Here is a 14,054-nt window from a genome sequence, read left to right on the forward strand (position 1 = left end):
AGACACAACAAACACATGGAAAAGTCACAACTACATATAGTCATGCGAAAAGAAAAGAGTTGGAGGAGTAAAAGGAGGAGGAGACACAGATATAGGCATGTCATGCCCTTCTAAAATCAAGAAAGGCTGGAGTAAAAATGTAAACTCACTCTACCAACATCCAGGCGTCTTGACAAAAAAAATAAAAAAATAAATATCTTTAGGTAGAATGGCGGCGGGTCCATTCAGAACACTTTCCTTAGAAGACGTAGTGGTACCCCCGTTGGGAGTTGTGCCAAAAAATGAACCCAATACATTCAGACTAATCCACCATTAGTCATATCCAAGGGGCACGTCAGTAAACGACAACATCGACGCGGAACCAAGTACAGTACTATATACTGTACCTCCTTTGACGAGGCAATCAGGCGGGTCAAGAAGTTGGTAAGGGGCACCCTAATGGCCAAAACAGAAATTGAGGGGGCGTTCCGGTTACTATCTGTGCCTCCGAATAGTGTCCTCCCATTGGGCTGCTTCTGTGAAGGAGCATACTACATAGATCGCTGTTTGCCCATGGGGTGCTCCATATCCTGCTCACTATTTGAGGCGTTTAGTTGCTTCCTCGAATGTGTCGTCATGGACGTTTGTAAGGCGGCACATATTATCCATTACCTCGACGACTTCTTATGCTTGGGCCCAAAAGATTTGCCACAGTGTGAAAACACGCGGTAGTCTACCTGTGAGAAGGAGAGAGCTGGAGGGAGAGTGGCCACCCCAGAGCCGAGGGGTTAGATTGAGAAAGAAGGCGCTGTAGCTTGCTTCATGGGTGGGGTACTCTGCTGAGTAGCACCAAATTCTACTAGGCCCAAAAGGATTTCCTGGGCTAGATGCCGTTACAAAATAGTAGTTAGGCAAACAGGCAGTGTAGCTTGCTTCATGGGTGGGGTATGCTGCTGAGTAGCACCAAATTCTACTAGGCCCAAAAGGATTTCCTGGGCTAGATGCCGTTACAAAATAGTAGTTAGATAAACAGGCGGTGTAGCTTGCTTCATGGGTGAAGTACGCTGCTGAGTAGCACCAAATTCTATTAGGCCCAAAAGGATTTCCTGGGCTAGATGCCGTTACAAAATAGTAGTTAGGCAAACAGGCAGTGTAGCTTGCTTCATGGGTGGGGTACGCTGCTAAGTAGCACCAAATTCTACTAGGCCCAAAAGGATTTCCTGGGCTAGATGCCATTAAAAAATAGTACTTAGGTAAACAGGCGGTGTAGCTTGCTTCATGGGTGGGGTACGCTGCTGAGTTGCACCAAATTCTACTAGGCCCAAAAGGATTTCCTGGGCTAGATGCCGTTACAAAATAGTAGTTAGGTAAACAGGTGGTGTAGCCTGCTTCATGGGTGAAGTACACTGCAGAGTAGCACCAAATTCTACTAGGCCCAAAAGGATTTCCTGGGCTAGATGCCGTTACAAAATAGTAGTTAGGTAAACAGGCGGTGTAGGTTGCTTCATGGGTGAAGCACGCTGCTGAGTAGCACCAAATTCTACTAGGCCCAAAAGGATTTCTTGGGCCAGATGCCATTAAAAATAGTACTTAGGTAAACAGGCGGTGGGTGGCTGAGCAACTCTGCTGACTAGCAGACACTGAAGCTTTGGAGCAGACCTCTGAATCCCAAGCCATGGTATGAGGAAACAACTCTGCAGACGACCCCACCCACCTGGAATTAACGATGGCAACGTCATGTAAAACTCAGCAAGGGGACTAAATAAAAGTTTTCATTTTTTCCAAAAATTCGGCCACAGACACCACTTATGTGGCATCAATTTCGCCAGAGTTTTTTTAAAACGTTTGGTGAGGTGATTTTCAAAAATCATCAAGCTTTTAGTCTCCCCAAGATGACACAGGGGTAGAAAAGTCCTTGCGGATTCAGGATTTGTTCATCTTGATGAACGTTAGTCTGTCTACATTGTCACTGGACAGCCGCCTGCGCTTATCTGTCAGCACACCACCAGCAGCGCTGAACACACGTTCAGAAAGAACGCTGGTTGTGGGGCACGACAAGATCTCCAAGGCGTGAGTGGCGAGCTCAGGCCATTTTTAAAGATTGGAAGCCCAAAATGAGCAAGGGTCCAGTTCCACAGTCATGGCATCGATGTTAACTTGGAGATACTCTTGTACCATCCTCTCTAGGCATTGGCTGTGCGTCAAACTTCTTGTCTCCTGTGGCCTTGCAAAGGATGGTCTAAAAAAATCTTGAAACGATTGAAAAAAAATTGCTGTTACCACCAGATACGATGTTACTGTTACGGTTTGAGTGATGACTCGATAGTCCCACGGTTGGCAAGTTACAACTCAGAGATTCACTACGTGCACCACTGGTGTTTTGTGGAAAAGCAGATGTTAGATTCTGTAACAGTCTCTGCTGATACTCCTGCATGCGTGAATCCCTTTCAATGGCAGGAATTAATTCGCCAAATTTGCTTTTGTACCGGGGATCTAAGAGTGTGGCAACCCAGTTGTCGGCATTACTTCGGATTCTGACAATCCGAGGGTCATGTTGCAGGTAGTGCAGCAAGAAGGCACTCATGTGTCTTGCGCATCTAGAAGGACCAAGTCCTTGTTGTCTTGGTGGTGGCAAGGTGAGAATCATCTGCCCTCTCCCCCCAACCTCGCACAACAGAAATTTGATCAAGGTCTCCCTCATCTGATGAGTCTTCCATGCCCAGCGCCAGTTCGTCCTCCACTTCTTCCTCGCCTCCTGCACCTTCCTCAATAGTTTGGCTGCTACCATGTGCCCTCAGTAATCCCTCTCCTTCAGCCTCCAATGCCAGCCACCTTGTTGCGGCCAACCTTCTTGACCTTGGAGATATGATCCCTTCTGCATACAACCCCTCCTGTTCCTCCTCCTTCTCTTGTTCCACCACCTGACTGCGAACACTGTGTAAGGTGTGCTCCAGCATGTAAATCACCAGAATGGTCATGCTGATAATTGCTTCATAAGCACTAAACATCTTCATTGCTATTTCAAAACTGTGCAGAAGGGTGCATAGGTCCCTGATCTGAGACCACTCCTGCAGCGTGATTTGCCCCAACTCTTGATCTCTTTGGCCCAGGCTATACGTCATAACGTATTGCACCAGGGCTCGTCGGTGCTGCCACAGTCGCTGCAACATGTGTAGAGTTGAATTCTACCATGTGGGCACATCGCATTTCAGCTGATGAACTGGCAGGCCCAACGACTTCTGTAGAGATGCAAGTCGTCAAGCTGCGGGATGCGAACGGCGGAAGTGAGCACACAGCAACCGTGCCCTCTGCAGAAGCCCATCTAGTCTTGGATAGTGGGATAAAAATTGCTGGACAACCAGGTTCAAATTGTAAGCCATACAAAGCACGTATGTGACATTGCCCAGGGGAAGGGCCACACCCAGGTTTGCAGCATTGTCGCACACAGCCTTCCAAGGCTGCAGGTTGAGTGGAGACAACCATTGATGAACTCGGTCTCCAGAGCTGACCACAACTCCTCAGCTGTGTGACTCATATTTCCCAGACATTTCAATGTAAACACTGCCTGATGCCGTTGAGCCCTGGTGACAGCATAGTGAGGAGGTGTGCAGAATTCCTTCGGCGCAGTTACAACGCGGGTGGCATTACCAGACAGGCTTTGGGTGCAGGTGGAAAACCGAGAGGAGGTTGAGGAGGCAGAAGCAGTGGAGGAACTTCTAGATACAGAGGATCGACGAGAAATTTGTGGCGACAGCAAGACTTGGACAGCAGCCCCTTCTCCTGATGTCACCGTAGTTACCCAGTGCCCAGTCACCGACATGTAACGACCCTGTCCAAGTGTCACTCATCCAAGTGTCTGTGGTGAAATGCACCCTGTCACACAGAGTTTCTCAAGGAAGCAGTGATGTTGTGTGCGACATGCTGGTGTAGCGCAGGCACAGCTTTCTTTGAGAAGTAGTGGCAACTGGGCATCTGGTACTGGGGCACTGCGACGGACATAAGGTCTCAAAAATCATCTGTGTCCACCAGATGGAAAGGCAGCATTTCTGTAGCCAACAGCTTGCAGATGAAGAAATTCAACCTCTTAGCTTTGTCATGACTAGGAGGAAATGGTCTTTTACTTGTCCACATCTGAGGGACTGAGGGCTGGCTGCCGTGCTTAGACGGAGTTGAGTAGGGTGTCCCCGGCAAACTGCTGCTCTGTGAGGAAGGTGCAGGCGGAGATGTTATGTTGCCTTGATCAAAATGTGGTGTCGATGTCGGAGAGCGCTCAACACCAGCAGGTGTTTCCACTTGCAAATGTCCTGACGACACTGGCTGTTGCGGGTAAAGAGGTGGAAGGTCTGCATCCAAAACCATGTGCGACTGGTGTCCCCACAGTCACAGAGGATGAAGAGGACGTGGATGCACTTGATGGGGCAGATGGTGGGTGACCCGGCCCACTAGGCCGCATTGTAGCACAGTGAGCTTCCCACTGCAACTTATGCCTCATATCCATGTATGCGTAAACAGCTCTACAGACTCAACCATGTGTGTTACCCCATGCTCAGAAGGGCAGCTGGAGACTTGGGAGCTGTGAGGAAGCAAGTGCGATTGGGGTGACAACTGAGAGGGCTGGAGTAGTTGTGATGTTGAAGTTGACATGGAGGAGAGCCCACTTGAACGAGCACTTGATATCCGTTCAAGCACCTGCTGTTTTTGTGCCTCATCTGGAATTTTTGGCGATGCTCGTAGCGATGGTCATAAGAAAGGGATCATATCAGATTGTCCACGAAAAGAAGTAGCCATCTTACTTTGGCTGGAAAATGGTCTTTCTTCTGCAGATGTTACTGTTGCTTTGCCACCTACCCCACCGACACAACCTTTTTTTCCCTTTCCAACACGCCCATTCCCCTTTCCACCAGCAGCAGGCCTTTTGTCACTCATTTTAGTGCTTAACTAATTGGCAACTCTGTATCTGTAGCTGTTGGCACAACAACAGATGGATGAAAACCGAGCAGAACTGAGTGGCCAAACTGTGGTACTAGGCCCAAAACTAATAACTGGATTAGATGCAGTGAAAATTGAGATACACAGGCGGTATAGTTTTTCACAGGTGGACTACTCTGCTGACGTGCAGACACTGCTCCTAGGCCTTAAACTATTAACTGGATTAGATGCAGTGAAAATAGAGATACACAGGCGGTATAGTTAGTTTCACAGGCGGGCTACTCTGCTGACGTGCAGACACTGCTCCTAGGCCCAAAACTATTAACTGGATTAGATGCAGTAAAAATAGAGATACACAGGCGGTGTAGTTAGTTTCACAGGCGTGCTACTCTGCTGACGTGCAGACACTGCTCCTAGACCCAAAACTAATAACTGGATTAGATGCAGTGAAAATAGAGATACACAGGTGGTGTAGTTAGTTTCACAGGTGGACTACTCTGCTGACGTGCAGACAATGCTCCTAGGCCCTAAACTATTAACTGGATTAGATGCAGTGAAAATAGAGATACACAGGCGGTGTAGTTAGTTTCACAGGCGGGCTACTCTGCTGACGTGCAGACACTGCTCCTAGGCCCTAAACTATTAACTGCATTAGATGCAGTGAAAATAGAGATACACAGGCGGTGTAGTTAGTTTCACAGGCAGGCTACTCTGCTGACGTGCCGACACTGCTCCTAGGCCCTAAACTACTAACTGGATTAGATGCAGTGAAAATAGAGATACACAGGCGGTGTAGTTAGTTTCTCAGGAGGGCTACTCTGCTGACGTGCAGACACTGCTCCTAGGCCCTAAACTATTAACTGGATTAGATGCAACGAAAATAGAGATACACATGCGGTGTAGTTAGTTTCACAGGTGGACTACTCTGCTGACGTGCAGACACTGCTCCTAGGCCCTAAACTATTAACTGGATTAGATGCAATGAAAATAGAGATACACAGGCGGTGTAGTTAGTTTCACAGGTGGACTACTCTGCTGACGTGCAGACACTGCTCCTAGGCCTTAAACTATTAACTGGATTAGATGCAGTGAAAATAGAGATACACAGGCGGTGTAGTTAGTTTCACAGGCGGGCTACTCTGCTGACGTGCAGACACTGCTCCTAGGCCCCAAACTATTAACTGGATTAGATGCAGTAAAAATAGAGATACACAGGCGGTGTAGCTAGCTTCACAGGCGGGTTACTCAGATGACTATCAGACAATGCTACTAGCCCAAAAAGATTGGCTGAGCTAGATTACACCAAATGCTGTGACAAACACTTGCACAGCACTGTCACAGACCTGTCTGGCAAACAGTGCTATGAACTGCTGAAACCTACCCTGAAAAGGGCTGATATTACAACTAGTCCCGACTCCTCCCGACTCCCTAAACCTATCTCTCTGACAATTCACTCCAAATAAACACTCTTAGTCTGTATAGTGCCCACAGCAGCAGTGGTGCCGTCTAACACTAAGCTGCACGACTCGACACGACTCGAACACCGCCCAAAACAGCTCGAATTTGAAATTGGCTAATAGGTCGACTCGAACATCGCTCATCTCTAGTCATAAGTATTCAGACCCTTTGCTCAGTATTGAGTAGAAGCACCTTTTGAGCTAGTACAGCCATAAGTCTTCTTGGGAAAAGTTTTTCACACCTGAATTTGCGGATCCTCAGCCATTCTTCCTTGCAGATCCAACCATTTTCAGGTCTCTCCAGAGATGCTCAATTGTGCTTAGATCAGGGCTCTGGCTGGGCCAGTCAAGAATGGTCACAGACTAGTTCTGAAGCCACTCCTTTGTTATTATTGCAGTGTGCTTAGGGTCATTATCTTGTTGGAAGCTGAACCTTTGTCCAATTTGAGGTCCAGAACACTCTGGAAGAGGTTTTCATCCAGGATATCTCTGTACTTGGCTGCATTCATGTTTCCTTCATTGACAACCAGTCGTCCTGTCCTTGCAGCTGAAAAACACCCTCGTAGCATGATGCTGCCACCAACATGTTTCACATTTGGGATTATATTGGGCAGGTGAAGAGCAGTGCCTGGTTTTCTCCACACATACTGCTTAGAATTATCAGTAAAAAGTCTATCTTCATTTCATCAGACCAGAGAATCTTATTTCTTATAGTCTGGGAGTCCTTCTTGTGTTTTTTAGCAAACTATGTGGGCTTTCATATGTCTTGCACTGAGGAGAGGTTTCCGTCAGGCCAATCTGCCATAAAGGCCTGACTGGTGGAGGGCTGCAGTGATAGTTGACTTTGTGGAACATTCTCCCATCTCCCCCACTGCATCTCTGGAGCTCAGCCACAGTGATCTTGGGGTTCTTCTTTACCTCTCTCACCAAGGCTCTTCTCCCATGATTTCTCAGTTTGGCTGGACGGCCAGGTCTAGGAAGACTTCTGGTGGTCCCAAACTTCTTCCATTAAGGATTATAGATGCCACTGTGCTCTTAGGAACCTTGAGTACTGCAGAAATTCTGTTGTAACCTTGGCCAGATCTGTGCCTTGCCACAATTCCGTCTCTGAGCTCCTTGGCCAGTTCCTTTGATGTCATGATTCTCATTTGGTCTGACATGAAATGTGAGCTGTGAGGTCTTAAATAGACAGGTGTGCGCCTTTCCAATTCAAGTTCTACCAGTTTAATTAAACACAGCTGGACTCCAATGAAGGAGTTGAACCATCTCAAGGAGGATCACAAGGAAATGGACAGGATGTGATTTAATGGGAACCTGTCACCCCCCCAGGGCCTATGAAAGTAAAAGAGCCACCTTCAGCAGCACTAAGGCTGCATTCTGTGAAGGTGGCTCTTATGTTTATTATCCCTAGGAACACTGAAATAATGAGTTCCTAGGGATGCTCTGCAATCAGTTCTCAGGCATGCGCCGTGCGCACTGACCGCAACTTACATCAGGTGTTGTAAGGATATCACGCCTGGGTGTAGCGGAGGACCTAGATCCCGCCCTGCAGAGTGTTATGATGTATTCACACTGTGGGGCTGGGATTCTGGCGGCTGCACAGTGAGGATCTCTGCGCCTGTCCCCATCTCCCTCCGCCTCTTTCCTCCAGAGATTCTCACTGCGCAGGTGCCAGATTCCCAGCCCCACATTGTGAATACATCATAACACACTGCGGGGTGGGATCTGGGGCCTCCGCTACATGCAGGCACGATATCCCTTCATCACCTGATGTAAGTTTCCGGGCAGCGCGCACGACGCATGCCCGAGAACTTATTACAGAGCACAGGTGCCGATGAAGTCACGAGAAAGAGAGGCGGCGCCCGGAGGCCAGAGGGGGATGATGGACGGCTGGGAGGCGTTTGAGTCAGGGGGAGAAAACATACAAGGAAAATACGAGACCAGTGTCTGAGCCCCTGGTGGATGAGCAGAGAGAAACTGGGTGAGCTGGAATTAAGTTTTTATAATGGAGAAAACATACCTCCCTGACTCAATAGAAGTATGGCGGGAAATTTATAAAACTCATTATTTCAGCGTTCCTAGCGATAATAAACATAAGAGCCACCTTCACATAATGCAGCCTTAGTGCTGCTGAAGGTGGCTCTTTTACTTTAATAGGCCCTGGGGGGCCTCTAGGCTTTGCCTTAAGGCCATCCCTGAGAATTCGGGAGGCCTGTCCAGTAGGAGAACCACACTAGGTATAGGAATATAGCTTGCATTAGACAGGGTATTAGGTAGTTAATAGTAATCTGATTAGCTGATATTTTGGGAGGGGTTAGATGCGTTTTTATAAGAAAAAGTTTCCTGGTTATAGGAGTTCTGAAAGAGAGTTCTGGAGGAGTGGAGAGAGAGAAAGTCTAGTGAGGTGTTAGAGAGTAAAAGTAAGGCTAGATAAGACAGTTTTAGCAGGTGCAAGAAGAGGTAGATACAGCAAAACTCAACAGGTGCTGTCAGTTCAAGTTTCCCCACAGCAGAAGTTTTGTCTGGATGCTGGGGCAGTGTCTTGACCTTGAGGCCTGGAAGAGGTATTAAGTGCCATACCGCTGTCCCCCTATGAGGAAGATGTTGGCCGGGTCACAGAGAAAGGAAAAGATGGTGGTTCCCACGGAAGATTTTGTGCCAGAAGGAGGGTCCACAGGGTCAGCAAGAACAGTTGGGCTATGGACAAGTCAGGCAAAAAGGAGAAAAAGACTGACAGGCCAGGAAACAAAGGGAACAGCACTAAAATGGGACTTATTCTGTATGCTGCAGTCATGTCTAACTAAATTGCACAGTAAAGCTGAACTTGTTAACCTGGACCCAAGGTCTCCTGTCTTGTTTGAAGCTACAGCTGGACCCGATCCTATGGACGGGGAGGTAGAAAGTACTCCTGAACTACAAGTGAGTAAGGAACAAACTCCCCAACACCCATTACACCTGTCATACTCGTGTTTATAAGAGGGGTTTCAGGTAACAGAGTACTTAGTTCTGGCCAACAGCAAACTGGCTCTGGGCCCCCCTTCATTTGCATACAAGTGAGTGAGTCAGAAACGTGACTATTATACTGTATTCTTACCTCTATGTTCCTTGTTCCTATGACTAATTCATCATATTTACCTGGATGGAGTGAGACCAGTATCCATTTGTCCTCAGTGACACTCCGATCGTTCTTACAGCGCTGTGTGCATATTCTCTCGCCAGTGGTACAAACAAGGACTTCTTCCTAAGTATTTCAGCAAAGCTTATCATCTTTGTAACCACAAAGCCAGGATTCAGGCTTTGTATAAATATACCCTGAGAGGAATATTCATAGTGCAGTGCTTGAGTGAAACTATCCAGGAAAGCCTACAAGAAAAAACACAAAAGTATAATTCAGTCTATGAAAAATACCAAGTTGTCCAAGATTAAGATATTAATGACCTATACTTAAAAAGGTACCGTAATCAAGACACAGAAATCAAGTTGCAGACACATCTCAAAATGAACGACCCAGAGGAGACTGTGAGAAGCTTGCCTTTATGGTTGAATTGCTGGAAAGAAGCTAATACTTAGGATCACAAACAAGAAAGAGAGACTTGTCAAGTGGTTTCTACATTTGTGGTGCTTACAAAGAAGCATGAAAGAGGAGGTGTGATGGTGTTGAGGAGTTGTGCTGGTGACACAGGTGGTGATTTATACCAAATTCAAGGTACCTTCATTTGTGTCGCAACTGTACAGCAGACTAAACCGCATCTACTGGCTGCAAGTCAGAGGGTTGGACACCGGTTTTGTTATATCCAACTGAATGTGGATGTGGTCTTCAAAAAGATGCCCACAGAGATGAGTTGATGACCTTGCCCTCTTTACTAATAAAACTAGAATTAAGCATAGGGAAAAGAAGGCCATATCTCAGGAATGCCGAAAGAAGAAAAAGTTTGCCAGATTCAGGAGAACAGTGGCATTAACATCAGTTAAATATTTATGTATTTCTCGCAAAATGAAAATTTACAAAATTATTATAGCAGACTGGTGTAATTATGTGCTACAAGCTTTTTCCTTCCTTTTGAATGGTGCTTGACAGTTTTGTCCTCGCTAGAGATGAGCAAATATGTTTGTAAAACGATCGCCAAACATAAATTAGGCACAAATATAGCATATTTTAATTCCTGATTGGAAACATGAGCACATTTTCTTAAAAGTATTCAAAGTATTTTTAGCACTCTAACATTCTGTACTGTATGTGGGTAGCCAATCAGACTGCAGGAAACAACCACAATGTCCAGACACAATGGCTTGTGCAATTGGCTAGTAAAACCACATGTCCCTCTCTATATAAAAAGAGGCCATCTTGTTTTAGCACCATTTTGTCCGTATAACAGCGCAGAGAACCTCTGATGCTGGTCCTGGGTGCTGATAGATTTAAGCTAGTTAGCTAGGTGGCTGTTTCTAAGTCAGAGAGTTAGTTCTGTGTGGCTGAGAAATCAAACTTACAGTACATTTTTTTTCTTGTGCTATTAGTTAGGGTCATAGACAAAGACATCAGGGCACATTTCATAGAAGTGTGTTGTGCACTGCTTCTATTCTATGCATATCTTATTTTTTTCAGTTGCTAAACGTGATTCAGCATGACATATATTGTTAGGACTGGCGGAACGCACCAAGAAAGGTGATATAGATGCGTTCGCAGTCCGGGGTCCACCGTGCAGGTGAAAACCTGCTGCTAGTAAATACAGACTATATGGCGGTACACTAAAGTATATACACGTGGGTTCAACCTCACCCAGCGTGAAGGGAGCAATCCTGTTGAGTCACAGGATCGCGGTACCGCACCTAAAGCGCGAGCGAGTAGTCAGCGTACTTAACCCCAACTGGGATTGAAGTCCGATTAGACCCTCGCTGGCACTACACCGCAACTGGGTGTGAAGGGAAACTAAATATAGATAAATAAATGCACAGGAGTGCGAGCAATGCCGCACTGACGGACGCCACCAACCACACTGGCTTAGGTATGGAAAGCGCAAGACAAGCGCACGGCGCCGTACAGGCGGACACAGCAAGAGGACGCTGTAATGTGTGTATCGTGCAGATGATTAGTCGGGCACTAGATAGCTACCAACATCCGCGAGCAGACAACTCTAGGGAGGGATATTTAGGAGCTTTCATCCATCGACATACATTCATCTACACACACACATATAGCATTATGAGACAATACTAGCGCATGGCCGTGCGGTCATGCGCAGTTTATATAGTTGCAGCACAGGAAGTGGCTACAGAACTTTTGCCCTTCCAAGACCTGCCAAGAGGACCAATGGAATGTGCCGCAGAGCCTGAGCACATGACCCTCGATCTCCAACGGGAGATCTTGCCCTGGGCATGCTCAGTGTGTGCAGATAAGGACTTAGTCCCAGAGAAGTCCGCTCGCTGCTGACCAGTATTGGCTTTAAAGGCAGAAGCTGGAGAAGCAGCAGTAACTCTTCTCACAGAGTCAGACTGAGCGAGACGCTGGGATCGACGTCCCTGCTGAGCAGACTCCACTGCGTCTGGAGGAGAATGGGAGACCGCAGCGGAGACGGATCGAGATTCCCCCTGTGCAGCAGAGGAAACTCGACTCCTAACATATATCACCTTGTAATTTACTGGCGGTGAAATTCATTTTTGTGCAGAGTAATAATAATCTTTATTTTTATATAGCACTAACATATTCCGCAGCGCTTTACAGTTTGCACACATTATCATCTCTGTCCCTGAAGGGGCTCACTATCTAAATTCCCTATCAGTATGTCTTTGGAATGTGGGCGGAAACCGGAGTACCCGGAGGAAACCCTCGCAAACACGGGGAGAACATACAAACTCCTTGCAGATGTTGCCCTTGATGGGATTTGAACCCAGGACTACCGTGCTGCCCCATAGAGTAAAAAGAAACTATTTTTTTCTGGTACAAACGTGATACAGCTTATGAAATACCACCTTCCCATTTTGTGGCAGTGAAATTCATCTTTGTGCAGAGCTGCTGCAGAGTAAAAAAAAAACCAAAATGTTTTTTGTTTCTAAACATGATACAGCAGGTCATATCCCACTTTGACATTTAGTGGCGGTGAATTCATCTGTGTGCAGAGCTGTTGCAGAGTAAAAAACCTAATTTTGTTTGTTGCTAAATGCGATACAGCATGCTATATTCCTTCTTGTCATTGTTGTGACACCTAAGGTGTCACTGGCACTGCCTAATAGGCACTATCAGGGGGGCACGAGTAAACATATTGAGTGCAGAAACAAGTCACGCCGAACTCAAGGACCTTACTCTAATGTAGTGAGCACCAACGATGCCGAAGTCCCCGGGTAACCAGGGTAAACATCGGGTTACTAAGCGCAGGGCCGCGCTTTGTAACCCGATGTTTACCCTGGTTACCATTGTAAATGTAAAAAAAAAAAAAACACATACTCACATTCTGGTGCCAGTCACATCCCCCAGCGTCCGCTTCCCTGCACTCCTCCTGCATCCTGTGTAAGCGCCGGCCATAAAGCAGAGCGGTGACGTCACCGCTGTGCTCTGCTTTACGGCCGGCCGGCGCTGACACAGGATGCAGGAGGAGTGCAGGGAAGCGGACGACGGGGGACGCAACAGACACCAAAATGTAAGTATGTAGTGTTTTTTTTTTTTTTTTACATTTACAATGGTAACCAGGGTAAATATCGGGTTACTAAGCGCGGCCCTGCGCTTAGTAACCCGATGTTTACCCTGGTTACAAGTGAAGACATCGCTGGATCGGCGTCACACACGCCGATTCAGCTATGTCAGTGGGTGATCCAGTGATGAAATAAAGTGCTGGCCTTCTAGCTCCAACCAGCGATCTCACAGCAGGATCCTGATCGCTGCTGCATGTCAAACACAACGATATCGCTATCCAGGATGCTGCAACATCACGGATCGCTATCGTTATCATTCTAAAGTCGCTCAGTGTTAAGGTACCTTCAGGGATAAGACAAAGAGTAAACAGGGACAAACCAAGGGGTCTGATAACCAGGAGAGATAGAGAATTAGAAAGCAGAATGCAAAGACATGAGAGAACAAAACTGAGTCACACACAGCAAGGCACACTAGCATAGAGGCACAACGAAAACCTGGGTCAGCAACCACAAGCCGAGTATACGGAAGTATCACCGACACACAATCCTGGAACTGCCAACGTTAAATAGCTGCCCCAGAACCAAAGAGAGGCAGACTAAAATTAACCCTGATTAACTCCCTGACGAACCGGAAGCGAAACATGCATTGGAGTGGTGTGTGCAGGGGGCAGATGAGTGTCAGGCCGCTTAGTATGTGACCTTCTATGTATTACCATTACCTTCACTGCAGGTAGCGTTTTTCTTTTGCTGGCCACTTGGATGTTCATAATGCTTATTACAGCTATTTCCCATTAATGTGCACTATTTCACTTTCTTGGTGTTATTGATTTTTTTTTTTTTTTATTAAATATATTGATTTTTTATTAGTTTTTGGATACACTTTTTTGTGATTGCATTTACCACTGGGTAATTATTAATTTATAGATCAAATTATTTCTCACAACATATTTTTTCCATTTTATCACTGTTTTTGTTTTTATGGAGTAACTTTTTGTGCCACATTTATTATCTGAATTTTACCGGCAAGTTTCTTTTATACACTTTTATGGTCTGCCTGACATTCTT

General features: G+C 46.4%; 1 protein-coding gene across 3 annotated transcripts in view; it reads right to left on the reverse strand.

The window, feature by feature from the left end:
• The window catches only part of LOC138648769 (inactive hydroxysteroid dehydrogenase-like protein 1), a 103,984-nt gene that overhangs the window by 7,096 nt on the left and 82,834 nt on the right, over window positions 1-14,054 (reverse strand). For all 3 annotated transcript variants that reach the window (XM_069738650.1, XM_069738651.1, XM_069738649.1), the window contains one exon: window positions 9,501-9,728. In XM_069738650.1, the coding sequence (XP_069594751.1) occupies window positions 9,501-9,728 (228 nt within the window). The remainder of the gene's footprint in view (window positions 1-9,500; window positions 9,729-14,054) is intronic.

This window comes from Ranitomeya imitator, chromosome 9 (assembly GCF_032444005.1).
Source record: "Ranitomeya imitator isolate aRanImi1 chromosome 9, aRanImi1.pri, whole genome shotgun sequence".
Classification (NCBI taxonomy): domain Eukaryota; kingdom Metazoa; phylum Chordata; class Amphibia; order Anura; family Dendrobatidae; genus Ranitomeya; species Ranitomeya imitator.